The 13,342-nt window shown below is 37.9% G+C and overlaps 1 protein-coding gene across 2 annotated transcripts in view; it reads right to left on the minus strand.

Moving 5' to 3' along the window:
* The window catches only part of SPIRE1 (spire type actin nucleation factor 1), a 146,614-nt gene that overhangs the window by 116,540 nt on the left and 16,732 nt on the right, over positions 1-13,342 (minus strand). For both annotated transcript variants that reach the window (XM_065932610.1, XM_065932612.1), the window contains exon 2: positions 12,478-12,512. In XM_065932610.1, the coding sequence (XP_065788682.1) occupies positions 12,478-12,512 (35 nt within the window). The remainder of the gene's footprint in view (positions 1-12,477; positions 12,513-13,342) is intronic.

Genomic DNA, 13,342 nt, shown 5'->3' on the forward strand with positions numbered 1-13,342 from the left:
CAAAAGAGTTGGACATGACCGAGTAACAGAACAAGATCAAACTAGTTTGTCCCAACACATAAAAAAATGTATTTCTACTTGAAATATAAATTATATAAAGATCATCTACAAAGTCCCTGATTCAGTATTCAAATATCTAAATATTCTCTCACAGAACAGACCTGGAGGAAATTATCCAAAGAGTTTGGGGATTCACTCTACCCTTGGACTGTGAGTTCCATAAAGCCAATTTTTAAAAAGAAACAGCAAGAAAATGAAATCAAAGGCATCTAAACTGTAAATAAAGAAGGTAAAGCTATCTCTTTTCACAGATGGCATGATCCTGTACACAGGAATTCTTAGGGGATCTACTGAGATACTATAAAACTAATAAATGAGTTCTGAAAGATTGCAGGGTACATGGCCATCACACAAAAATCAACTGTACTTCTAAATACTTGCAGTGAACAATCCAAAAATGAAATTAAGAAAACAATTCCATTTATAATAGGATTAGATCAACTAATTTTTGACAAGGGATGAAGAAAAATAGTCTCTTCAAGATACAGCACTGAAACTTAAGAGAATGAACTTACTTGTGGGGGCTGGGGGAGAAGGATGTGGGCAAGGGACAGTTAAGGAGTTTGGGATGGTCATGTATACACTGCTATATTTAAAATGGATAACCAACAAGGACCTACTGTATAGCACAGGGAACTCTGCTCAATGTCATGTGGCAGCCTGGATGGGAGTGGAGTTTGGAGGAGAATGGATACATGTTAATATGTGTGCCTGAGTTCCTTCACTCTCCACCGGAAACTATCACAACACTGCTTACCAGCTATATTCCAATATAGAATAAAAAGTTTTACTTAAAAAAAGATACACTGCTGGAACAAACAGATACCCACATGCAAAAGAACGACGTTGGACACCTACTTACTTCATACCATATCCAAAAATTAATTTTTATTTATTTTTTGGCTGCACCATGTGGCATGCTCTTAGTTCCCCAACCAAGGATCCAACCCACACCCCCAAAAGTGAAAGTACAGAGTCTTCACCACTGGACCACCAGAGAAGTCCCTAACAATGGGTTTTGATATACCACCAAAACAAGAAAGAAAAAACAGAAGGTGGCTCAGATGGTAAAGGATCCGCCTGCAATGCAGTAGACTGGGTTCAATCCCTGGGTTGGGAAGATCCCCTGGAGGAGGGCATGGCAACCGACTCCAGTATTCTTGCCTGGACTATCCCCATAGACAGAAGAGCCTGGAGAGCTACAGTCCATAGGGTCACAAAGAGTAGGACATGACTGAGTGATGAAGCACAGCACAGGACTTCATCAAATTAAAAACTTTTGTGTCTGAAAAGATACCATCAAAAAATTTAAAGAAAACCCACAGAATGGGGTAAAATATCTACAAATCATGTATCTGACAAGGGACTTATATGTAGGATACATAAAGAACTGTTACAACTCAATAGTAAAAAGACAAATAACCCAATTAAAAATGGGCAAAGAATCCAAATGGACATTTCTACAAAGATATACAAACATCAATAAGCACATGAAAACATGCTCAACTTGATCAGTCATCAGGAAAATGCAAATTCATACCACGAGATGCCATTTCATACCCACCAAGATGGCCAGAATAAAAAAGATGACAACAGGTGTTAAGCAAGGACTACTGGTAGGACTGTCAAATACTGGAGCTACTCTTGTAAATGGGGTGGCAGTTTTTCAAAAGTTAAAACAGAGTTACCAGTTGACCCAACAATTCTGCTCTTGCATATATACCCAAGAGAAACGAAAACTTATGTGCGCACAAAATCTTATACAGAAATGTTTGTAGGAGCATTATTCAAACAATGGAAATAATGCAAACATCCACCAACTAATGATTAAATTAAAAAATATAAGGTATATCCATTCATTTGAATGTGCAGAAATAAAAAGGAATGAAGTACTGATACATGCCACAACACGGATGAAGCCTGAAAACATTATGTGAAATGATAATCACAATCACTAACAAAAGACCACATATTATATGATTCACTTGCATGGAAGGTCCAGAATACACAAATCTACAGATAAATAATTGCCAAATTCAGACTTAAATTGAAGAAAGGAGGGAAACCCACTAGACCATTCAAGCATGACCTAAATCATATCCCTTACAATTATACAGTGGAAGTGAGAAATAGATTCAAGTGATTAGGTCTGATAGACAGAGTGCCTGTTGAACTATGGACGGAGGTTCGTGACACTGTATTGGAGAGACAGGGATCAAGAACATCCCCAAGAAAAAGAAATGCAAAAAAGCAAAATGGCTGTCTGAGGAGGCCTTATAAATAGCTGTGAAAAGAAGAGAAGCAAAAAGCAAAGGAGAAAAGGAAATATATACCCATTTGAATGCAGAGTTCCAAAGAAGAGCAAGGAGAAATAAGAAAGCCTTCCTCAGTGATCAACCCAAAGAAAAAGAAGAAAACAACAAATGGGAAAGACTAGAGATCTCTTCAAGAAAACTAAGAGTTACCAAGGGGAACATTTCATGCAAAGATGGGCACAATAAAGGACAGAAACAGTATGGACCTAACAGAGGCAGAAGATATTAAGAAGAGGTGGCAAGAATACACAGTAGAGCTATACAAAAAAGATCTTCACGATCCAGATAATCACGATGGTATGATCACTCACCTGGAGCTGGACATCCTGGAATATGAAGTCACGTGGGCCTTAGGAAGCATCAATACGAACAAAGCTAGTGGAGGTGATGGAATTCCAGATGAGCTATTTCAAGTCCTAAAAGATGATGCTGTGCAAGTGCTGCACTCAATATGCCAGCAAATTTGGAAAACTCAGCAGTGGCCGGAAACAGGACTGGAAAAGGTCAGTTTTCATTCCAATCCCAAAGAAAGGCAATATCAAAGAATGTTCAAACTACTGCACAATGGCACTCATTTCACATGCTAGCAAAGTAATGCTCAAAATTCTCCAAGCGAGGCTTCAAAAAGTACATGAACTGAGAACTTTCAGATGTTCAAGCTGGATTTAGAAAAGGCAGAGGAACCAGAGATCAAATTGCCGTTGGATTATCAAAAAAGCAAGAGAGTTCCAGAAAAACATCTACTTCTGCTTTATTGACTATGCCAAAGCCTTTGACTGGGTGGATCACCACAAACTGTGGAAAATTCTTAAAGAGATGGGAATACCAGACCACCTGACACACCTGTATGCAGGTCAGGAAGCAAGCTAGAACTGGACATGAACAACAGACTGTTTCCAAACTGGCAAAGGAGTATGTCAAAGTTGTATACTGTCACCCTGCTTATTTAACTTATATGCAGAGTACATCATGAGAAATGTCGGGTTGGATGAAGCACATGCTGGAATCAAGATTGCCAGGAGAAATATCAATAACCTCAGATATGCAGATGACACCATCCTTATGGCAGAGAACTAAAGAGCCTCTTGATGAAAGTGAAAGAGGAGAGTGAAAAAGTTGGCTTAAAGCTCAACATTCAGAAAACTAAGATCACGGCATCTAGTCCCATCACTTCATGGCAAATAGATGGGGAAACAGTGGAAACAGTGAGAGACCCTATTTATGGGGGCTCCAAAATCACTGCAGATGGTGACTGCAGGCACGAAATTAAAAGACGCTTACTCCTTGAAAGAAAAGTTATGACCAACCTAGACAGCATATTAAAGAGCAGAAACATTACTTTGCCAACAAAGGTCTGTCTAGTCAAGGCTATGGTTTTTCCAGTAGTCTTGTACAGATGTGAGAGTTGAACTATAAAGAAAGCTGAGAGGCAAAGCATTGATGCTTTTGAACTGTGGCATTGGAGAAGACTCTTGAGAGTCCCTTGGACTGCAAAGAGATCCAACCAGTCCATCCTAAAGGAAATCAGTCCTGAATATTCATTGGAAGGACTGATGTTGAACCTGAAACTCCAGTACTTTGGCCATCTGATGCAAAGAACTGACTCATCTGAAAAGACCCTGATGCTGGGAAAGATTGAAGGTGGGAGGAGAAGGGGACAACAGAGGGTGAGATGGTTGGATGGCATCACCGATTCAATGGACATGAGTTTGAGTAAACTCTGGGAGTTGGTGATGGACAGGGAGGCCTGGTGTGCTGCAGTCCATGGAGTCACAAAGAGTCGGACACAACTGAACGACTGAACTGAATTGTTGGGGGCTGAAAGGGTGAAAGATGGGGACGATAGCTAACGGTACCCGATTTCCTTCAGAGGTGACAAAAATGTTCTAAAATTAACTGTTGTGATGGCTGCATAATTCTGTGAAAATACCAAAAACCAATGAGTCACACACTTTAAAATGGTCTGTTGACTTGTAAAGTTTGTGAATTACATTTCAGTAAACATACTCCTTGGAAGGAAAGTTATGACCAACCTAGATAGCATACTAAAAAGCAGAGACATTACTTTGCCAACAAAGGTCCATCTAGTCAAGGCTATGGTTTTTCCAGTGGTCATGTATGGAGGTGAGAGTTGGACTGTGAAGAAAGCTGAGCGCCCAAAAATTGATGCTTTTGAACTATGGTGTTGGAGAAGACTCTTGAGAGTCCCTTGGACTGCAAGGAGATCCAACCAGTCCATCCTAAAGGAGATCAGTCCTGGGTGTTCATTGGAAGGACAGATGTTGAAGCTGAAACTCCAATACTTTGGCCACCTCATGCGAAGAGTTGACTCATTGGAAAAGACCCTGAAGCTGGGAGGGATTGGGGGCAGGAGGAGAAGGGGAAGACAGAGGATGAGATGGCTGGATGGCATCACCAACTCAATGGACATGAGTTTGAGTAAACTCCGGGAGTTGGTGATAGACAGGGAGGCCTGGCGTGCTGCGATTCATGGGGTCACAAAGAGTCGGACATGACTGAGTGACTGAACTGAACTGAAACTTCTAACAAAAAATTAACAAACACTAATTATCAAAAGATATTAGGTAATTATCACAACACAAAGTAAATACCTATATTTACTGATACCAAATTTTTCTTTTAAGTATCTTTAAATATCTGCCAAATATAGTAAAACCTCTCCCAAATTGAAGGAAGACATTAAAAGACACTACTCGAAACAGCAGAAGCTCTCTTAATCAGCCTTTATCTAGCTGACTGACCCATCTCATGGTCCCCAGTCCTCTAGCAACCAGACTGACTGATCTCCATGACAACTACTAACCATGAGTCACCAGTGCATTCAGGTCACCTGGTAGGGGAGCTGAACATTTACCACACATCAGTTGGGTCTGTTCCCAAACCTACTCGTGCAACTCTACTGATATGATTACAAAAATAGTTCAATTAAATGATGTACTAACTGATGAAATGTAATATATGCATTCACATTTCCCTGCCAAACTACATGTAAACAGCAAGTGAAGATATGTATAAAAATAATAATGACCCTGTAAAACAGAAGAAAACTTCAGAAAGAAATGTTTCTTCCCTTGAGGAGAAACTGGACCTACATCCAATCTTTAATACAGCATATAAGATCTGGCACCAGACTTCCCTGGTGGTCCAGTGGTTAAGACTCCATGCTCCCAATACAGAGGACCAGGGTTTGATCCCTGGTCAGTAAAGTAGATCACACATGCCAAAACTAAAAGCCCAAATTCTGCAACTAAAGATTCCACATGTTGCAATGAAGATCCCACACTTGGCAACTAAGAGCCAGGAGAATCAAATTAAAAAAAAAAAAAAAATCATTGCTCTAACTTTAAAAAAGAGAACTAGCATCACTTGTCCCCATCCAATTCCTACACCTTCCCCTCACACACACCATGCTGGCATCCTGCTGTTCTGTCAGTCTCAAAAACAGCTTGCTCTCTGACACTTCACTATGATGTCCTTTTGCCTGCAAAGTTTCACTTCGTGTCTAAACCCTTTCCATCAGCCTGGCTGACTTCTTAAAGCAAAGTCTGTCATTTACGCAAAGATGCACGTACTCCTAAGAGCAGCACATAAAGGATGCTCAATGGTAAGTCACCTCTACCATGTACATATAGGAAGAGATGTCTAGAAGAATATTCTAAACAGTCATTATAACTAGATAGTAGAGTATGAAGTTATTTTTACATTCTTCTCTGTATCTTTCTGTGATATAAAATACAACAAGCAATTTCTACAAATGAATAAAGGTACTTTGAAAAGGAAATAAAAGTTGAGCCCATTCCCACTTTGATCCTATCAAAATAAAAAAAAATTGTTTCATCTTAAAAACATTTAAAATTCAAGCTATTCATTAAAGCAGATTGATCTGGCCTTTGGTGGCAAATTATTATGAAAACTTTCTACTCTATTATCCAAGTACTTAGAAGTGTTTAAGTTACTTGAAAGATAAATTTTCTGTTCCTTAAGGAATAAACTGTTTAATCTCAGATAATCTGGTTATTCTGAATTCCTTTGAGAGACAGAGTATAACTGTCACTGGTCTTCAAATACAGTAAAAACTGTACAAAGAACACTACTTGTTACAAATTTTGTGTCCTATGGTCAAACAATGTTGCCAGTATTTAAGACATCTATGACGGTACCACAGAAAGGCCACTTTGGTAATAAATATTATCTGAGACAGACAGAGAAGAGCAGAGAGAGAAAGGACAGAGGGGACAGGGGAGAGAATCAGAGGAGCTGCCATAATGCCTCCAGTCTGCATCTGAAGATACACAAAATAACTGGAGATTTAACTATTTATCACATCATCAATATCTCACTACCAACCTCTGGTAGTATTGACACTCAGAAGTAACAACTCATGGGTAGACACAATTTACCCTAAGGACACACAAACCAATTTCCAGGCTATATAAGTTAATGTCAATCAAATAGCCATATAAAATCAGGCATGTTTAAGGTCTTTAATCCAAAAAGACAGGAAGCAGAACGTGTGTACTTTCTGTTCCTTTCAGCTTGCTGACTGAGGAGAAAATGTTGTTGTCACCAACAGTTAAATAACATTTACCCTCCCAACCCTTTTGAAGAACACATATCATTTTAACTTTCTTGCCACACAATCCTATTTATAAACGCTTAAATCAAGGTTTTAGATCACACAAAGCTTTCCAATGAAAAGGTAGGTTGATAGTAATACCTCTGTAGTTCCGCTAAATATTCTTAGATCTACTTAGTTTGGTATCAAATACCAATTTCACAACCACATAAAACAGGCTCACTATGCAGCTACAGTTTACACAAATATTTCTGTAAAAATATTACATACTTTATGCTAATTTTTCAGTTACTTTTGAAATTAATTCAGGGCTATCAAATGTCAATTAAAAGACGGACTACTCATCAAATTATCACTGTGAGAAATTATCACTGTGAGTCTACATGAGCCAGAAGTAAAATCAAAGTACAGGGGCTAATTCAGCTAAAGACAAAATGGGGAAATTCCCTGGCAGTCCAGTGGTTAAAACTCTGCGCTTGCACTGCTTAAAAACCTGGGTTCAATCCCTGGTCAGAGAACTAAGATCCCACAAGTCTCATAGGCAAAAAAAATATTTTTTTAAACAAAAATGGGTTTTTTTCTTTTATTTTGTATTGTACTCTGTTAAAGCAGTCAGCACCCACATATAACCATTGGCAGTTTATTTTAGGCTGCTCAGGGAACATGAAAAATCTTCACATGGTCCAGTTTCTGTCAAAATCTGTATATAACAAGAATGGAGTAAGTCTAAATACTACCTCTGATGTGTCCTTGGTTCATTTCCAAAAGCTCTGGGTTTCCCCACAAAGCAGACTAATTCCAGGTGCGATTTCCCAGGAGATTGAAATATACTGCAAAATTCTTGAGTCATTCTGAGTAACTCAGAATCAGACTAATTCACAAATTGCTCCAGCGGAGACTGTGCTCACCTAACAGTGGGGCTGGGGGCTCAGAGACAGAGTCTGCGCCTTCTTTGCCTGGTTTCCACACAACAGGAATGTATTCCCTCACTGCACAATGCCAGGAACACAAGAGTCACAGGTGAGAAACATATAAAGGACGAGGACAATTTCATGGGCACAAAATTGTCAGCATTCTGCAGATGCAGACAACCAAGGGTTGGATTCAGACAAACCTGAAAGAGCTAAGAGAGGTGGTTGTGCAACACACTGGCTCTACAGACCTGGGCAAGCCCCTCAACCTTTCGTTAGTAATAGAACCCACTTCATAGACTGGTTGTGAGGATTAAATTAAGGTATCTAACAGTACTCAGCACAGAGGAAAAGCTAAAGTGTTTTTTAAAGATATGGGAATGAAAGACAGTAAGCACTTATATATGGTACTTTATTTGAACTTCATAAATATGAACTTTATTTCTAAGACAGAAGCATAAATCTTTTCCATAGTTCCCCTCAGTAAAGCTTACACTTTCTGCTATGCTATGATTTTTACAAACTAGCTCTATCAAGATTAAAGGATCGATAAAAGTTATCTATCTTCATCTAATGCTTTAACCAATTTCACATAAAATACAGCAAATCCATCAAAGAGAACAGAACAGGGTTGTTCTAGTTACTCATTCGACCTTTTTGCCTGCTAAAGGGAAAGGGCCTCTGAGTTCTGCATAATTAACTGTAGTTAATAGAAGACAGAATGGAATAAATTTAGAAAGCTAAAAACAAGGGAAAAGTCTCAATTAAGATACTTGGAAATTACAATCTTTTATGTTTTAGTATTTTTAAGTGCTTAGCCTTTTATTCAAATGTAAGAGTATCACCCACAAGACTATTTAAGTAATAGCAGAAGGAAAAACTTGTACACTAGGAGTGAAAGTTTCCCTAAACTGTGGATTGGAACCACTTCCCTTGACAAGCAAATCCCAAGTACAGGTCAGTCATGTGACAAGTTTATAAATGACCACTCCCAGAGAGGAGGCCAAGGCAGGTAACACACTATGTACATTACAGGTCCTCCTCAAAACCAAAGGGACAGAACACAGATTAGTGGTTAGTGGGGAGTTGGGGATGGGGGGATCTAGTGGGTGATGAGACTTGACTGTGGTGATGGTATTTGTCAAAACTTGAAGAATTTTAACTAAAAAGTTTAAATTCTACTGTATATAAATTTTATCTTCAAAAAAAATAGAAAAACAACGGTGTAAGAAAAAGTTAAATTGATTATTAAAGTAAAAAATTTTGGCTTCATTCATATGCCGAGGCTTTCCTCGCTTTCCAGCAACCCAGCTCAGGGCTCTGGTTTGACCTCTCCCGACCCTAAACTCCATTTCTCAGGAAGAAGTCCCTCTGCTCTCCAGACCCAGCCCAACTCTAACTGGTTAGTTTTGTGGCCCTTTTACTTTCAAAAATTACCAGGGAGTCCAAGGAGCTTTTGTGTGTTATGAGCTATAATCAAACATTTACTGTATCAGAGATTAAAACTGAAAGTTTTTTGTTGAATTGTTTAAATTGTTCAAAAATAATATTGTCATAGAGCAGAAATTAACACAACATTGTAAAACTACATTCTAATAAAACTTTTTAAAGAAAATAATTAAAGAAAAATAATGCTATTAAATGTTAATACATGTAACATTTTTTTAGAAAGAAATGCTCAAAATTTTCCAAAAAAAATAGACTTTCCAGGTGGTTCAGTGGTTAAGACTCTGAGCGTTCAATGCAGGAGACTCAGATTTGGTCCCTGGTAGGGGAACTAAGATCCCACATGCCATTCAGGGTGGCAAAAAAAAAGAAAAAGTCAATAAAATAGTGAAAGGGGTGGTACTATTTCATATTTTTGCAAAACTCCTGAAAGCTATGCTTAATAAAATCCAGCTACATCTGCTCTTCTGCAGGACAGTCAGGATCATGTAGCCATGAAGCCTCTGAAAGCACCGTCATACACTCGTGACAGAATAAGAGTAAAAGGACAAATAATGTCTCAGTAATACAGAAGATAGTTTGACCACGAAAGGGTGTCAGAACCCCCCCAGAGGCTTCACCTTGGAGAACTCTAGCCCGGCCACCTCTAGCTGCAACCACTTCTGGTGCTGGCAGGCACCCATTCTCCCTTGGATCTCTCCCTCTCCACCTCTCTTCCCACCCCCTCTTTCTTTCCCCTTCTCTCTCCCCCATCTTCTTTCTCACTCTCTCTTCCCCCTTACTACCACTGCATGCATGCATGCACGCTCGGTCAGGTCTGACTCTTTGCCACCGCCATGGACTGCAACCCACCAGGCTCCTCTGTCCACGGGATTACCCCAGCAAGAATACTGGAATGGGTTGCCATTTCCTCCTTCAGGGGATCTTTACCACTGAGGCACAAGGGAAGCCCTTACTATCACTGTGTGTGTTAGTTGCTCAGTCGTGTCCAACTCTTTGCAACCCCATGGATTGGGGTCCGCCAGGCTCCTCGGTTCATGGGATTTTCCAGGCAAGAATACTGGAGTGGGTTGCCATTCTTTATTCCAGGGGTTCAAACTCGGGTCTCCCACATTGCAGGTAGACTCTTTACCATCTGAGCCACCAGGGAAGACTACCATTACCAGCACCAAATGGACAATTTCCCCCAACCTAAAAAACAAAACTTCCTACTTAAACTATCTCCTCCTTCACTCCAGTAAGTTTTTTTTTTAAGTTCCCACTCCCCCTACTGTCCCTCCTTTTTATTATTTTAATTACCAAAGTAATACAAAGAAACACTGTCACCTCAAAAAAATCTAAGTAATAAAGATAAATCACCATCCACAACCCCAATATCTCCCCTAGAGGTAAAAACCACTGTTACTGTAAAAGATACTCCAAACTCACTTTGTAAACTATCAGACCAAACTTCTCATTTTCTCATTATTTTCCCTCTTCAAATAGTTAGAACAAAAAAAAAAGGTTCTGAAAAAGAGTTCTGTTTAGATTTCAAGTCTTTTGATGATAAGTTATGCATCAAAGGATAAAGCTATCACACAGGAGATGACAGAGTGACATTCCCACACAAACATGTGCTAAACAAAATGTTACAACCATGTTAATTTTATGGCAACAAAACATAATGAGACTTATGACTATGCCTTGGATGTAAAGTCCTCACATTTCATCACCTAAATGCAGATCAATGTTGATTATATTTTTATCAATCTGATATCAATAAAAGTGTCTTCAGAGTTTATAAAACATTTTCATCCATATAATCTCTTTGAAATTTCACAACCCAGGAAATTAGTAGAAATTATCTTTAACATTTAATAAATAAGAAAGCCAGAATTATAAGAGAAAAAAAATTAGGTGCTCAAAATTACATAGCTAGAAAGATGCAAACAAGAAACCACAGGCAGAACTTTTATTTTTTGACTCAAATCATATGCCACTCCTTTGTATCACATTGAACAATACATCAAAAATTGTCACAATAAGGCTTCCTGGTGGTCCAGCGGTTAAGAATCCGCCTGCCAATGCAGAGGACAGAGGTTAGATTCCTCCTCCAGGAAGATTCCACATGCTGCAGGGCAACTAAGCCCAAGCACCACAGCTACTGAGCCCGAAAGCCCGTGCTCCACATCCATACAAGTCACCACAATGAAATGCCCGAGACTACAACCAGAGAGTAGCCCCTGCTTGCCACACCTAGAGAAAGCCCTAGCACACAGCAGTGAAGGCTTAGCACAGCCAAAAATAAAATAAGAATTTTTTTTAAAAAGCTGTCAATAAATATAAAACAAGTTGAATAACTTCTGATGCAAAAAAGAATAAATTATTTTTGCTTGTTATACAATATAATCCCTTGGGAAGCTTGCATCTTACTTAAAATAACAATCAAAATTTAATAAAACTGACATCAACTTGTAGATGCATTATAAAATTAGAAAAAAAAATCTTAAATTCTTAATTAGGTATTAACAAAAGGCCTAAAACTCCACATGTAATGACGCAACAGCTCCAGACAGAAAAAACCTCCATATATACATAATTCATTGATGCTGCCCTCATACTTCAGCTTTACCACTGAAACTTCTGCAAGGGACACATGGAGCCACACGGAAATCCCTTAAATTTCACAAACTGAATTTTAAATTATTTAAAAAATAGTAAACATACTTGTATACAAAGACAAAGCATTTAATGTTACTGAATAACTTCCTAAGTCCCTATTTTTTCCCACTCTAAAGCGACTCCACAGGAGTCCGACATATTTAAATGATTTATATGACAAACTAGATCAGATTATTTCAAAAACTTAACCTATTTCTTGTTAAGGGCTCTGAATCTTAACTCCATTTCACAAACAACACAGGAAAAATTTTAAACTATGATACAGTTTATCTTTATAACATACCTTGATATTTTAAATATATGGACATGATTAACTGATTTGTCTTTACATTTTACTCTTCCTAAATACAATAAATATATACCTGTTCTCAACACATCCTTATCAGAAGACCAAAAACCCACAGAGAGGTATTTCAGTACTCAAGTTAGTCGGAACAGGACTGTAAAGGTGGGTTATTACTAAGAAATATTTTAACATTTCTCTTACCTCAGTTTCTGTACAATGTGAATATTCCACTTTACCTGTAATAAAAATACAAAAAGTTACTTTTCAGAGGATTTGGGTTTTTTTTTAATCACTGACAAAAAAATACCTGAGCTATTCTGACTACAGCTTCATTATGTCTATGAAAATCTGTTCCACAAAAAGGTTCTAGTGTGACCAAATATTCTAGAAGTTCCTGCTTAGAGATTTAAGTTTTAAAAAGTTTCATAAGAAAATCATCAAGAAAAAGATGCAAAGAACACACTTAATTAAAATATAAAACATATTACACATATATAAATTAAAGAAAGCAAAACAAAAATATTTTTTCTTGCTTTCTTTAAAGGCATTTAAAAGCTACCATTTAAAACACTTGTAAGAAAAGTCTTGAAAAGACTCTTGGTCTCTTCCCTAAATATATTTCCAGTTTAAAGGTACAGTGATAATTTCAATTAAGGCAGAAATGTTTTAAATTCTTATTTAACATATGACAGTAGTTTTTCTATAATACATAGACACAACACTATAATTAATTTAGCAATTCTCCCAATAGAAGATCAACCAAAGAATAACCAGATTGAATAATATTTGGCCGTACAAACATTAATATTTTCTCATCACTGAGACATCAAAATTCCAGAGAACATATATAGTTATATTTTCTGTTAACTTGGGTGGTTAAAACAAAGTTATTTTAAAGGAGAACCATTTATGAAAATGTTTTAACAAAAAGAGTAAATAGCTACATTTACATTGGATAGTAAAAAACTTAATGCTCCCAGTCTACACATCTTAAATCTCATCATCCTAAGTTCAAATACACATTTATCTCGACCTCTTTCCCTCCCCTCCTCACTCACTTCTCCTC

Source organism: Muntiacus reevesi, chromosome 4, assembly GCF_963930625.1.
Source record: "Muntiacus reevesi chromosome 4, mMunRee1.1, whole genome shotgun sequence".
NCBI lineage: Eukaryota > Metazoa > Chordata > Mammalia > Artiodactyla > Cervidae > Muntiacus > Muntiacus reevesi.